Raw genomic sequence first — 13,612 nt, 5'->3', positions numbered from 1 at the left:
ATTTTTTATTATTAAAACATGGACATAGAAAAAAAATAAAAAATAAATAAAACAATTAATCAATATATTTATTTTTAGTTTTGGCTGTGTTGGGTCTTCGTTGCTGCGCACGGGCTTTCCCTAGTTGCGGTGAGCAGGAGCTACTCTTCGTTGTGGTGCACGGGCTTTCTATTGTGGTGGCTTCTCTTGTTGCAGAGCACGTGCTCTAGGCGCACGGGCTTCAGTAGTTGTGGCACGTGGGCTCAGTAGTTGTGGCTCGTGAGCTCTAGAGTGCAGGGTCAGTAGTTGTGGTGCATGGACTTAGTTGCTCCGCAGCATGTGGGATCTTCCCGGACCAGGGCTTGAACCTGTGTCGCCTGAATTGGCAGGCGGACTTTTAACCACTGCGCCACCAGGGAAGTCCCTGGATATCTGATTTTACAATAGCTATAAATGCATAATTTTTCTTTCCTTCTTAGTGTCAAAAATTCTAACGTTTTTCTAAGGAATACTACGAGGAAAACTTAATAGCGTGGTAGAAATAGAATGGAATTTGGAGTCAGAATGATATGGATGTGAATCTTAGTCCTCATTTGCTACCTGGTAGGACCTTGGTCTTATTATTTGATATTTATGGGCCTCAGTTTTCTCCTTTGTAAGGAGGTTTGTTGGGAGGGTTCTGTGAAATCATGGCATATGAAGCATAGAGTATGGGGAGCACCATTGTAGGTGTCAGTATGCACATGGAAATGGCCTTTCTTTCCCCAAATGCAAGACTTATTTACTACTGAAGTGATAATATGCAAAAATTAGGGAGATGTTAGCTGTCATATTTGCCTTAAAGTTTGTTTTTATACTTGATTAATAAATTTGTGCTTAATACCTTATTTTGTTTTGTATTCTTGTAGAAAAAAGAGATCTGAGATTGAGAGGCCAGGGAAACCCGGTGTGGGTTAATCTTTTGTAGCTCGTGGGAGAGTTCCCCTGGCTGACCTCTCAAACTCTCTTCCAGCTTCGGGATTGGGGTCTAATAGAGCGAGCATCACCAGCAGCTGCCATAATGCCCTTTGGCATTTACAGTCACAGGGCATAAAACGGCCCTGCTCCTGTGCTGTTTATAATTTTGTGACCTAGAACCCACATAGCTGTTCTGTTCATCAGGGTGGGCAAGGTGATGCTGCTGGGCCACGCAGCTCCCAAGTCTCAGTGCCAGGACCTGTAACCCCACCGTCTGCTCTGGATGGGGGACAGGACATATCTGGTGGATGGTACAAATGACAACCACCTCTTTGCTGTGGGGCTGCCACACTACATGGGGAATATGCGTGGTGACCAAATGATTTCCCCACCCATCTTTCTTTTGAGTTATTTCCACGGGGGGGGGGGGTTGTTGCCCAAGGGGGATGACCAGATCAGTAATGTGAACAGGTTTGTAACTCTCAATATGTCTCGTAAGCTTGGTGTCTGGATGTAATGCCCTGATTTACAGGTTTTCCCACAGCCCTACTGGCTGCTAACCTTGGTTTGACCTCTTAGAGGCTCTATAGCCTTAGGAATTTACTTACTTTCTGTATACCTAACTTTCCTCATCTAAAAGTGATACAGTAGTATCGCAGGGTTGGAGAATAAATGAAATGATGTATTGCAGAGCACAGAGCCTGGCATGCTCTCCTCCCCAGAAGCTGCTGGGAGGGCTATTTTCAGGTGTGCTCTGTTCTTCAGACTTGCCCTCATTAGCATTTCTTCGATTTGCAGTGAGATTATGCATTCTTCAAGGTGATAGCTGTCTGCATTTCTTCGTGCATAAAATGTTTTTCATCTTTTTCCTTTCTTCAACCAGATATGAAGTAGAATATAGATATTGGCATTATATATTTGAATTAATTTCTTTTTGCTTTCGGGTAGTAAGCATTTATCACTTACTACTTTCACATATAATTTGCACATTTTGTTCCTTCTTTGGGTATAGAATTTTTTTACATTTTGCTGTACCCCTCCCTCCCAACCCCATAAAACACACATGCTCATTGTCTGTGTTGACGTCCAGTGTTTCTTAGGTAGGTCACCAGCAGCTTAGCTGAGCTAATTATATCTTTATGTTTTTCTACTTAAAAAAATTGTTTGAATTAATATCCTCTGTCCTTCCCTCCACATCGTCTGTGTTTCTGTCACTGTTTTGCCTCTGTCCTTTCCCCAGTTCTAGGGTCTTGATAGAATGATGATATTGTGATTATAGTTAGACCCACCACATAAATAAATAAAAACCAAACAAACAAATTTACCAAGTTAATTTCCCCTGTGCAGTATTGCAAAAATCATTTCTAGAGCTTATACAAAGTGCTCAGCAGTTTTCTGAAATTTGACTGCAGTTGATAAATGATTTCCAAGAGAAGTAAAGAGGATTTTCTTTATATGGAAACAGTGGCTCTTAGGAAACAATGTCTCCATCTAGATAAGGTTGCCTGGACCAGGAATTTGGAGCATACTGGGGCTGTGATCAAGAACCTCCCCCGGAACCTGGAAGGGCTTAGGCCCCTTTGAAGAGGACTTGAGGGTTTTTTACTGGCCCTCAATGGTCTTGGAATCAGGCTTGTGGAGGGTCCTTTTTGGAAACATGCAGAATATATCACCATTTCTATATGACACTTATGATGTGTTTTGTTTTTTTGTTTTTTTGTGTGTGTGCTCCAAAGATTCAAAAGGACAAGGGACAAAAGTACTGCAATACGAATGAGGAAAATACAGAATGCAGAATTTAATAAGATTGGGGAATTATTCTTAATTCCACTTAGTTTTATTTTCATTTTGCCTTGCCATTTATTATTCCTTTTTTTCCCTTTTAAATCAGAAATGCCTCTTACTGTGACGAAATGTCTGTTGAGCTCAGGGTTTTTGAGAAGACAGAAGCTTCCCTGCCTCTCATCTTCTACCCGCAAATTGTAACCTTGTCAGCCTCTGGGTTATTGGTTTGTCCTGATCTGAGTGAATTCATCGGGAACAAAACTGATGTGAAGATTCGATGGTACAAGGTACATCTTTAAGAATTGCCGTTTAATGAAAATGTGTTTGATGAGCCATAGGAAAGATATAAAATACTCATTTGAAGACAATATGTTCACTTTTATATTTCTGTTTTTTTAAACCAGTGATTTTAAAAAGGACCATGATTAGTATACTCTATTAGTTTTTATAGGGCTTAGGTAAGTGTTCTCAGATGGTGATTTGAAAAGACAGAGTGGAAATGAATGCAGAATAAATAACAGCTGAAGAAAATAGCTTTTTACTCTGTTGTTTGTCTATAGAAATTTTTAGAAAGAACTATTTAACAACTTGATACACATATTGATAGAGTTTTTTGAAAGCACATAGAAATCAACCTTTGAGTTAAAGGAGTAAAATATAAACACAATTTCGTGTCTTGACTGGCTGAATAAATATCTACTATCATTGGCTCCCTTGTTTAGACCAGGTGTGGGCAAATGACAGCCAGGGCCAAACATTGAGCTGCCACCCATGTTTCTATGTTCACCAGCTTAGTTTTCACTTGTTTAAATGGTTAAAAAAAAAAGACGAATATTTCATGACCCGTGAAAATGATATAAAACTCAAATCTCAGTGTCTATCAGTAATGTTTTACCGGGACACGCTCATTTATTTCTGTGTTTTCGTGGGGCAACGGCAGTTGAACAGAGGCCACGTGGACCGTAGGCCTAAAATATTTACTCTCTGGCCCTTTACAGAAAAAGTTGCTGACTCCTGATATACACCATAGATTGATACTGAAAAGTACAGTTATTTGTTTAAAAATGGATAGAAACTAACCCTTTAATCAAAAAATAGGTTGACTGGGCCTCCCTGGTGGCGCAGTGGTTGAGAGTCCGCCTGCCAATGCAGGGGATACGGGTTCGTGCCCCGGTCTGGGAGGATCCCATATGCCGCGGAGCGGCTGGGCCCGTGAGCCATGGCCGCTGGGCCTGCGCGTCCGGAGCCTGTGCTCCGCAACGGGAGAGGCCACAACAGTGAGAGGCCCGCATACCACAAAAAAAAAAAAAAAAAAAAAAAAAAAAAATAGGTTGACCAGTTGACTGGTATTCTAACTACAAGATATCTATAGGATGTCAATTTAATATTGGGAACTTTTAAATGATCTTTGGAGAAAGTAAGCAGCCAGCTCCTAGGAGTTAGCCTGCCCAATTATGGAGCTCTTGGTTTTGTAAGAGCATAAAAATGCCAAGTGAGGGGTTTTCCTCTGGTTAAACAAACCCAGCCATCCTGTGTTATATGCTAACAAACTCCCCCTTGTAAAAATACAGTTAAAAGCATGTCCCAAAGGACAATATTTGCAAAGTAAATATCAGAGCGATTCTTGGATTGCAGATTCAACAGTGACGGATAATAGCAATGCTGTTCATAGTTTCTGAGATGTCAATTAAGATATAGCGTAACTTTGAAAAACATTTTCTCTTAAGGATTCTGCCCCTTTGGATCAAGACAACGAGAAATTTCTAAGTGTGAGGGGAACTCGCTTACTGGTAAACAATGTGTCTCTGGAGGATGCGGGCTATTATCGGTGTGCCATGACGTTTGCCCACAGAGGCAGGCAATACAACATCACCAGGAATATCAAACTCCGTGTTAAGAGTGAGTACTTGCCATCAAGGTACCTCTGCACCCTGGTTCAGCAACAAGCATGCAAGGAAAAAATTAGGGTTCCCGCAGAATTCTTTGAATGTCTTTTGGTATGAAAGGAAAACAGATATGGCAACTCTCTAAGCATCAGGTTTCTAAGATGTGTAGGACACTTGGAAAGAGAGGAAGCAGGGTGTTTTCATGAGGAATGGTGAATCCCTGGGTAGTAGACAGGGTTCCGAGTCTGAGGCTAAAACATACACCACTAGAGGGAGCCAAGCAGTGGTTCTCTTGGAAGGTCCCTTTGGAAGGCTTGCACCTCCAGGGCCAGCTATCAGGACACGGTCGCCATAACTTTGTGTATAATTCTAGGATACTAGGATTTTATTGGATTTTTCCGTGAGGAGGCTATGCATTGGCATATGTAGTGAAAATTGCCCTTTTCTGGTCTTTCCCAAGCAGGTCTAGTTACCCTTGAAACCAGGATTTTAAATAGTGAGGGATCTCATTGGTTTAAATGAGTTCTACATGAAAATAATCTTGTGAACAGTACTGATTAGCATGTCAAGTTTATCCACGGTTTCCTCCATGCCTCTTACGTGTGGGGCATCAAGCTTGGTGCAAAGGGCACACAAGTGATGCAGTTCTGGCCCCTGACCTGGAAAGTATGGCGCTTTTCTTTGTTTTATACACGGAGTAACTGCACAACTGGAGTCTTTTAAGGGCATTTCAGAGAGCATTGGAACTATATTAAGTTTCCATGATTGGTCTGTGAGGGGAAAGATTTTTTCTCCCAGAGAATCCAGAGATTCAGTTTTACTACAGGGAACATCGCGTCTCCCATGAATGGAAATCTCTAGATTATTTTCTTTTAACGTCTTGTGAAGATTCATTCACATCAACCCCTTGCTCCTGCACAGCGGGGATCCCTGAGAATCCCGTGCCTTTGAAGGGGCCCCGAATTATCCTGTTCATGTGATACTGCACAGGAACACTAGGCGGCGCCAACCTACCTATAATCCTGTGTCCGGGCCATGCTGTGTCTCAGCCGTTCTCAAAGGGTGGTCCTCGGCCAGCGGCGGCGGCGACGGTGGCGGCATCACCAGGGTACTCATCAGACCTGCAGAATCTCAGGCCCCATCCCAGACCTACTGAATCAGAAACGATGAGCAGTCTGTGTTGAACACCCCCACCACCCCCGTGTCGGTGATGCTGATGCAGCCTGGAACTGGGACCCCTGGATGAATTAACGTCTCGTCCTTGGGGCGTTCTTGTCCCCTCTCTGCTCCCAGCCTCTGTGCAGCAGCCCTGTGACCGTGAGGGGAGGGAAAAGCTCCCGGTCATGGTGGAGAAGCCGGCTGCTCCCTGGGCTTTCCTGGGATGCTGCATAATGCTTACTCCCGTTAGGGTTTCAAATGCTCTTTAGTGGAAGAGGTGGGGATGGAGCGGAGCTCTTCGTCCACCCCCATACACTGTCCTTTCTGCTCCCGTTCAGGTGCCCAGTTTCTTCCAGTTGCTGGGAGATCTGCCTCTCAGGGAGCTGGGTTCCAATTCCCCCCCGCCAAAGGGTCAATCACCTCAACTAAAAAGCTCTGGTGGCCAAGCTGGGTTACTCTGTTTATCACTCAGTATGGGGTTAGCATCACGAACAGGTGGTTCTGGGGCCCCTGTGCCTTTTTTATTTTTTATTTCTTTGGAAGCGACGCCAGGGTTCTGTGGTAGGTGCATGGGATGGCAGGGAGGGAGTGGGGAGAGATACTTTGGGGCCAGGAGCCTCTGGGGTAAGACCTATCCTGTGGACAGTGTGAAGGTTCCTGTTAAGGGTTCATTCAGCAAGCCGGGGAGCGGAATGGTTAATTGTTACCACAGAGCGGAGAACATCTGTTCGTGGAATGTGTGTTTAACTGTGGCTTCTTCCAGTCATCTCTCTTCTGGGAAAAGCATTGGCCAAAGAGGCTCAATTTCGTGGAGAGCCGGTTTCCTTTGCCAGGCAAAAGCCAAGTCTCACAATGGCTGGCCCTACTGTAAAGGATAATTTAGTTAATTAGCTAAACAATAGACCCTGACCCTCAGCTTCCAAGGAAGGCTTTCCTAACTGAATCTCTTTTCCTCGTATCTTTCTCAGAAAGAGAAGAGGAGACGATTCCCGTGATCATCTCCCCCCACCAGACCATCTCAGCTTCACTGGGTAAGGACCGTGTAACCCACCTGGATGCCTGCAGTCCCAAAGCTGGGGCCCCAGGACCCCTGTGTCACCGACTGCGGCTGCCATGGGGTTTGCAGGTCCCTCTACCCCAGCGGGAAATAGCAAATGAGAGGGAACATTTCCCTTTACCAAATCCTGTCAGTAATGGCATTATCTGAAAACATGTACGCTTTGCTTCTTGAAAACCCTGCCTAGAAAAATCTCAGTGCAAAAATCAGAACATTCTAGTAGCTGTTAACTGCATGAAAGGATTAAGGCATGATGCCCCAGAAAGTCAGCACCTGTGGTGTATTTAAAATAATTCACTTTACCAATACGTGGCTGACGCTCAGCATTTCCCCAAGACTCCGGCTCTGCCCCTGCTGGTCCCCCCAGAGACAGTTTCTTATCGCCAAAATAGCTGGTCAGCGGGTCAAGGGAGTTAATGAAAATGCATGACAGAGGTTTTCACCATTTTTCACCATCCTGGCCAGCACGCACTTTCTTATTGAGCGCTGCTAAGTCTGATAAGATGCCATTCAGGGCTTCCCTGGTGGCGCAGTGGTTGAGAGTCCGCCTGCCAATGTAGGGGACACGGGTTCATGCCCCGGTCCGGGAAGATCCCACATGCCGTGGAGCCATGGCCGCTGAGCCTGCGCATCGGGAGCCTGTGTTCCGCAGCGGGAGAGGCCACAGCAGTGAGAGGCCCGCGAACCGCAAAAAAAAAAAAAAAAAAAAAAAAAAGATGCCATTCAATGCCAACATCAACCCCGTGGGGAGGTCTTGTTTCTCCGAATTTCCAGAAGGAAAAGCTGCCCAGGGGTCCCTGGCTCAGTATCTGTCAAAACGCCATAGTCGGGTCTGGCTGGGGTTCAGACTCAGGCCTGTGTGTCTGTAAGGCCTGTACCTTTTCTGTGTGTCTGTTTTTATATAGTGGTTTTGTAGGTCTTATGCTCATTTATTAAACCCTGGCTACAGAGTCCTGTCTATCTACATATCATCTATCTATCTATCTATCATCTATCTATTATCTATCTAACCATCCATCTATCATCTATTATCTATCTGTCATCTATCTATCTATTATCTATCTGTTATCTATCTACCTCCCTCCCTCCCTCCCTCCCTCCCTCCCTCCCTCTTTTGTCTGGTGTGTGGCTTACATTTTTAACTTTCACTGGTGGTCATGGAGAAGGAGGGCTCTTGCACAGACACCAGGATTGCTGCCTGACACCTGAGTGGCAGCTCCCAACAGCTGCCTTGGCACTCAGAAGAGCCTCCTGGAAGCTTGGGGAAGTGGGGACCCGGGTTAGCGCTGACTAGCGCCCCAGCACCCCTGCCCCTCTGTGTTCCCCAGCCCAGTGGAGCTGAGTCTCCAGCCCTGTTGCTTTGCATGCACTGATGTGCCTGGCAGAGTCATATGAGGCCGGAACGAATGGGCTGCTTTTGGCTGAGAAATCTTTAAGGTCACAAGGGATGTGAAGGAAGAAGACGAGTGGGCTTTCTGAGCCTGAAGTGACCAGGTGCATTCAAGCACACACCCCAGGGAGGCACACTACCCACGAGGAGGAAACATGTGGGAAGGATTTTTTCATTTATTCCCCCTCCTCGCCTTTGGTGACTAAAAAAAAAAACCAACATAGTGATTGAGGCAGGGGACCTAGGACCATCATATTGCACCACTATAGAAGGCATCATTCATGTAAAACACAGTGGCTTTTGAAAGGATTCACCCTAAATGAACATGACCAGGGATAGAGAGCTCCTAGGGGAAACAGGAGAGCAGAGACCAGCAATGGGCAAAGAGACAGAATCCTCTGGATTCTGGATCTGGATTTTTGGAGGCAAGAAGAATAAACTGTGGAAGAAGGCTCTGGAATCCAGAATGCACTGTAGGAGCCGAGTGGCCTTGGGGAAGCCATTTGCCTCTGGGTTTCCATCTGCCCTGAGGACCAGTGGAGAGAGCTGGAGACCCTTGGTAAATACTGATGCTCTAGGTGAATGGAATTGCTTGAGGGAACTAAGTTTCCTTCTAAGAAAAGAATTGGTGAGGGTGTCTGAAAAGAGGGGGGATGATCCACCGCTCGGATCTGCTGATGTGACCCCGTCCCCTGGCTGGGTTCTGATGTTTGATGTGCTGCGTCTTGCTGTCACAGGGTCGAGACTGACAATCCCGTGTAAGGTGTTTCTGGGAGCTGGCATACACGCGACCACCTTGCTGTGGTGGACTGCCAACAACACATACGTAGAGGATGCCTACCAGGGGGGCCGCGTGACCAAGGGGCAGCGCCAGTAAGTGGAGGAAGATCTTCCTCATCCCCTGGGTGGAGCTGTTGTGAACCCCCTGTAGACTCCACTTCCTTGTAGATACAATGTCCTAGCCAATCCATCCATATGACACACACACCACATTACAAATATATATATATATGTTTTTATTCTACTCCGTTGGATTTTTAGAATCTTAAACATTGGGTTTTGCCAAGAATCACCAACTGTTCTTGAGAGTCAAGCCTTCTCTCTAAATCTATGAGCTGCAGCCTACTACTTGACATGGGTGTTGCCTCTTCTAGCTGTTTAATTAGATCTTTCTTCCTTGAGCATTGCAGAGTCAAACATTCACAGCCCTTAAAATGACCCTGAAACTTAGCCACGGGATCCGAGAGCCGCCTCTGCTTCCTTCCAGCCTCTAAGGAAGGTTACTCTGAAAGAAAGCGAGGACTCTGTCCTCATAAGCCTTCATCTCCGGGAAATATTTTCTCACTCTGAAAGTAGAACAATCAGGCCTTGTAAATGGAAACCATTTGCGTGTGAGGAAGGCAGACCCTTCAATGTTCCAAATTATAAAGTGTTTTTAAAATTATACTTTCAGTACTCTGAAGTCGCCTGAACTTTTGCTGGCCCAATTTTTGTCTTTTTGGAAGGACCTATCAAAAAAGATCTTTCTGGATGCAATTTAGTGGATAGAAATTATGTGTGGCTAGTGCAACTGTTTGCTTGCAAATCCTCATTGTGAAAAGCTTGGGCAGACCCCACATGCCGCATATCAGCTTACTCATACTGTCTGTTTGCTTAAAGCGGCCTATTTTCCCCCCATAGATTAAAAAAAAATAGTCCTAGTGGATCCACATCCATGATATTTTTATTCATACTAACAGATCATAGTGAAGTACCTTCGGATTCCTGCAACATTGCAAATGGCAGTGCTGTTGATTAGAGACCCCTCCACTGCGGTCCATCTGCAGCCCTCGGATCTGAACTTGAGTTTCTAGAGTGAGGGTTGGCAGTGAGTGGGGATGAGGGTAGACACCGTGGAGGACGGGATTCCTGGAAACTCCCTGCCCTCCAATATGCAAATGATTTCTTGGTGATACAGTCCAATTTCCCAAAACTTGACATTTCTATTTCTACTACTGTTTCTTTGTTCATCAAGGGCCTTAAAAAGTGATTTCTCCCCCATTATCCAAACTAAACTGGCTTCTGCAAGTGCTCCTTGTCACAAGTATCCTATCATAGTGACCAGCGTCTTCAGGGTCCCTCTTACCTTCGGGAACAGGCTTAGAAATTCTCCCAAATACGTAACAAATATAATGGCAAGTGCCTCTAACTTGGTAAATCGTGACATCAATTTAAGCACAGTGGGGCCTTGAGAATGTGTAGGTGTCTATGTCGAAAAGACACTTTATGTTTAACTAAGTGTTTTCTCACTTAGGGAATACTCAGAAAATAATGAGAATTATATTGAAGTGCCACTGATTTTTGATCCAGTCATAAGAGAGGATTTGCACACGGATTTTACATGTGTTGTCCGTAATACGATGAGTTTCCAGATGCTTCGTACTACAGTCAAAGAAGGTATGGATTTTGGGGACATTAAAGGGAAAAACTATGTGTTGGATGCTCTGTGGATGCTAAATAAAGCTCCCGACGCTCTGGGTGATTACTTAGGAGGGCCCGTGAGTTTCCCATTAGTGGAGCACAGAAAGCAAATCTCTCATCTTTTATAACATTTTTGGTAGGGTGGAGGCTGGCTTTCGGAGATTGTACTCAAAGAAAAATTTAAAGAGGAAGCTGATTTTTTAGGAAAAAAGATAAAATGGTTCTGTGATAGATTTAAAAAAAACCCATGTCCTCTAGTGGTTCTGCCTGGATCGGCAGGACCAGCTCTGCTTTCATGACCCCTCGAGGAGGGTGCAATGCTTTTTATCCGGAGGTTGAGAGATTTCATCCTCCAAGAGCTGGGAACTGGAAGGTGCGCAGGGCTCAGGCAGCTTCAGGGTTAAAGCCGTCAGTCATCAGGAGATAAAGCATAAGGCTGTAGCCAAACCAACCCAGTGCTCATGGAAGGACATTTACAAAAGAAAAGAAAACCCTGACTTACCATTTTGACAAATCGATTTCTTCTCAGTGTCTGAGCGCTGAGCAGGAAAGGGAGACGTGGGGGATGTAGTCTGTCCACAGCCCGAAGGATAAGAAGGGAAGAGACAAAGCGACCCCTACCGGGAACCTTACCCTGCCTGCTGGGCCGTCTGCACAATCACTAAACACAAACTGCCCCACAGATTCCTTATTTGCAGGGGAGGCAGCTGCAGACAAGCTTTTACTTGGAAAGCTGAGAATTTGTGGAAGCCTCAGGGCAGGAAGGACAACACAGTATAACTTCTCTCCAGCGGTGGTCCACGCATACCAGCATCCCTGACTTGAGCCACTCGTTGAAAATGCAGATTCCTAGGCTCACCCCCAGATCTACCCGGTCAGCTTCTCTGGGGTGAGGCCAAAGACGGCAATTTAGCAAGCTCCTTTCATGTTAAAGTTTCAGAACCGTTGCCCTAGGACACACGCAAGGGCTGACGTCCCAGATCATTTCCATGAGCGGGTTGGTGGTGGTACAAACTTGGAAATGGAGGATCCCACAGAAAGTGGGCTGCTGGGCTTCAGAATAGTGACCCAAAGGAAGCCATGGTTTGTCTGCTCCTGATGCTGGGAACCTGCAAACGTTTCTAAGACGTGAGCCCTGACCCGGTATGTCCTTCGCTGGGTGGGTCATGGCTGATCACAGAGGGCACAGGTCAAAGCCTTTCACCAGGGCTGAGAGGTGCCTCCAAATGGCTGCTCCGAAAATTAAAGCTTCACTTGTGTCTAAGCCTTGAGGGATTTTAAGGTGTAAGAATCATCTGGAGAAATTGTCTGAGATTGTGTCAATTTCTGAACGCCTGCACAGACTAAGATAAATAGTAGCTTAAAAATGTAGAATTCTAGCCTCATCATCCATGCGCTGGTTAACTTTTTTTAATTTAATTTTTATTATATATTAGAGTATAGTTGATTGACAGTGTTCTGTTAGTTTCAGGTGTACAGCAAAGTGAATCAGTTATACATATACATATATCTGCTCTTTTTCAGATTCTTTTCCCATATAGGTTATTACAGAATATTGAGCAGAGTTCCCTGTGCTCTACAGTAGGTCCTTGCTGGTTACCTGTAGTGTGTATATGTCAGTCCCAAACTCCTAATTTATCCCTCCTCCTCAACACTTGTTAACTTTTTATCCATACTTCCTATATTTTCTAAAATAAATTAATTTTGGCTAGGTTAGGTCTCTTCGTTGCTGCGTGCAGGCTTTCTCTAGTTGCAGTGAGCGGGGGCTAGTCTTCTTTGCAGTGCGCGGGCTTCTCACTGAGGTGGCTTCTCTTGTTGCGGAGCATGGGCTCTAGGCACGTGGGCTTCAGTAGTTGTGGCGCACGGGCTCAGTAGTTGTGGCTCACGGGCTCCAGAGCGCAGGCTCAGTAGTTGTGGTGCATGGGCTTAGTTGCTTCACGGCATGTGGGATCTTCCCAGACCAGGGATCGAACCCGTGTCCCCTGCACTGGCAGGCGGATTCTTAACTACTGCTCTACCAGGGATTGCTTCTTATATTTTCATAACACAGAGATGCCAAGGAGTAGAATATAAAATAGCTGGATCCAAGCGATAATGTTGACACCTAAAGCTCCTTTATTCAGTTTTTCTTTTCCTTTGTTACTTTACTGACGCCTCATGACACCCATGCTCATGGAAAGGGACAAATGATGTGCTGGCCACGTCACAGTCAGCTAGCAGAGACCTAGACAGGCATCTTATTGCACACAGCCCAACGGGTAGAGCAAAATTAGACCATCGACACCTGCCCACCCCCCCAACTCTGCATTGCTTCTCTCCAATGGATATTTGTTCTACCTTACTCGTTTGCCTAATGCTACAGATATCATGCTCAAGTATCCTTGATCTTGGTGTAAGACAGACTTTCTGAAAATCAGTACATATTTCTAAGAACTGACAAACACCACTTCCTTCTCTGTAAAGTGCACGGCAATGTCCTATTTGGTGGTAGAAGCGTGTTCACCCCTCACATGTCTGTTCTTCCTACAGCTGCCACGTTCTCCTGGGAGATTACACTGGCCCCCTTTTCCCTCATCTTCTTGGTTTTGGGGGGAATGTGGATGCACAGACGGTGTAAACGCAGAACTGGAAAAGCCTATGGTTGGATGGAGTTAAAGACCAGCCATCAGATTCTCAATCCTATCCGAGTAAAATAAAGGAAATAAAACAGTTCAAATCAAACGATGTCCTTTCTTCCGGAAGCAGCCCTGGTTTTTGAGGGACGCAGTTCTTTTCCTCAGTTGTTTAACAGAGCTGCTGTGTTTATAGTGGGTTTACAGTAAAAGACTGAAGTGGACATGTAAAGTTTATTCAGAAACTGAATCACGGGAGCCAGTGTGCACATGGGTGGGCGTGAGGTGCTCTTTGAATAAGAGGTGAAAACACCTAAATGAGTTTTGG

The 13,612-nt window shown here is 45.3% G+C and overlaps 1 protein-coding gene across 1 annotated transcript in view; it reads left to right on the top strand.

Annotated features, from left to right (window-relative positions):
• IL1R2 (interleukin 1 receptor type 2) overlaps window positions 1-13,368 on the top strand; it is a 39,597-nt gene extending 26,229 nt beyond the window's left edge. Inside the window, exons 8-13 of the mRNA XM_060116968.1 lie at window positions 2,828-3,008; window positions 4,449-4,620; window positions 6,734-6,796; window positions 8,950-9,085; window positions 10,506-10,648; window positions 13,202-13,368. Coding sequence (XP_059972951.1) covers window positions 2,828-3,008; window positions 4,449-4,620; window positions 6,734-6,796; window positions 8,950-9,085; window positions 10,506-10,648; window positions 13,202-13,368 — 862 coding nt within the window. The remainder of the gene's footprint in view (window positions 1-2,827; window positions 3,009-4,448; window positions 4,621-6,733; window positions 6,797-8,949; window positions 9,086-10,505; window positions 10,649-13,201) is intronic.
• Window positions 13,369-13,612: the final 244 nt, after the last annotated feature.

This window comes from Mesoplodon densirostris, chromosome 14 (genome assembly GCF_025265405.1).
Source record: "Mesoplodon densirostris isolate mMesDen1 chromosome 14, mMesDen1 primary haplotype, whole genome shotgun sequence".
Taxonomy (NCBI): Eukaryota; Metazoa; Chordata; class Mammalia; order Artiodactyla; family Ziphiidae; genus Mesoplodon; species Mesoplodon densirostris.
This window is presented reverse-complemented; position numbering and strand designations above follow the sequence as displayed.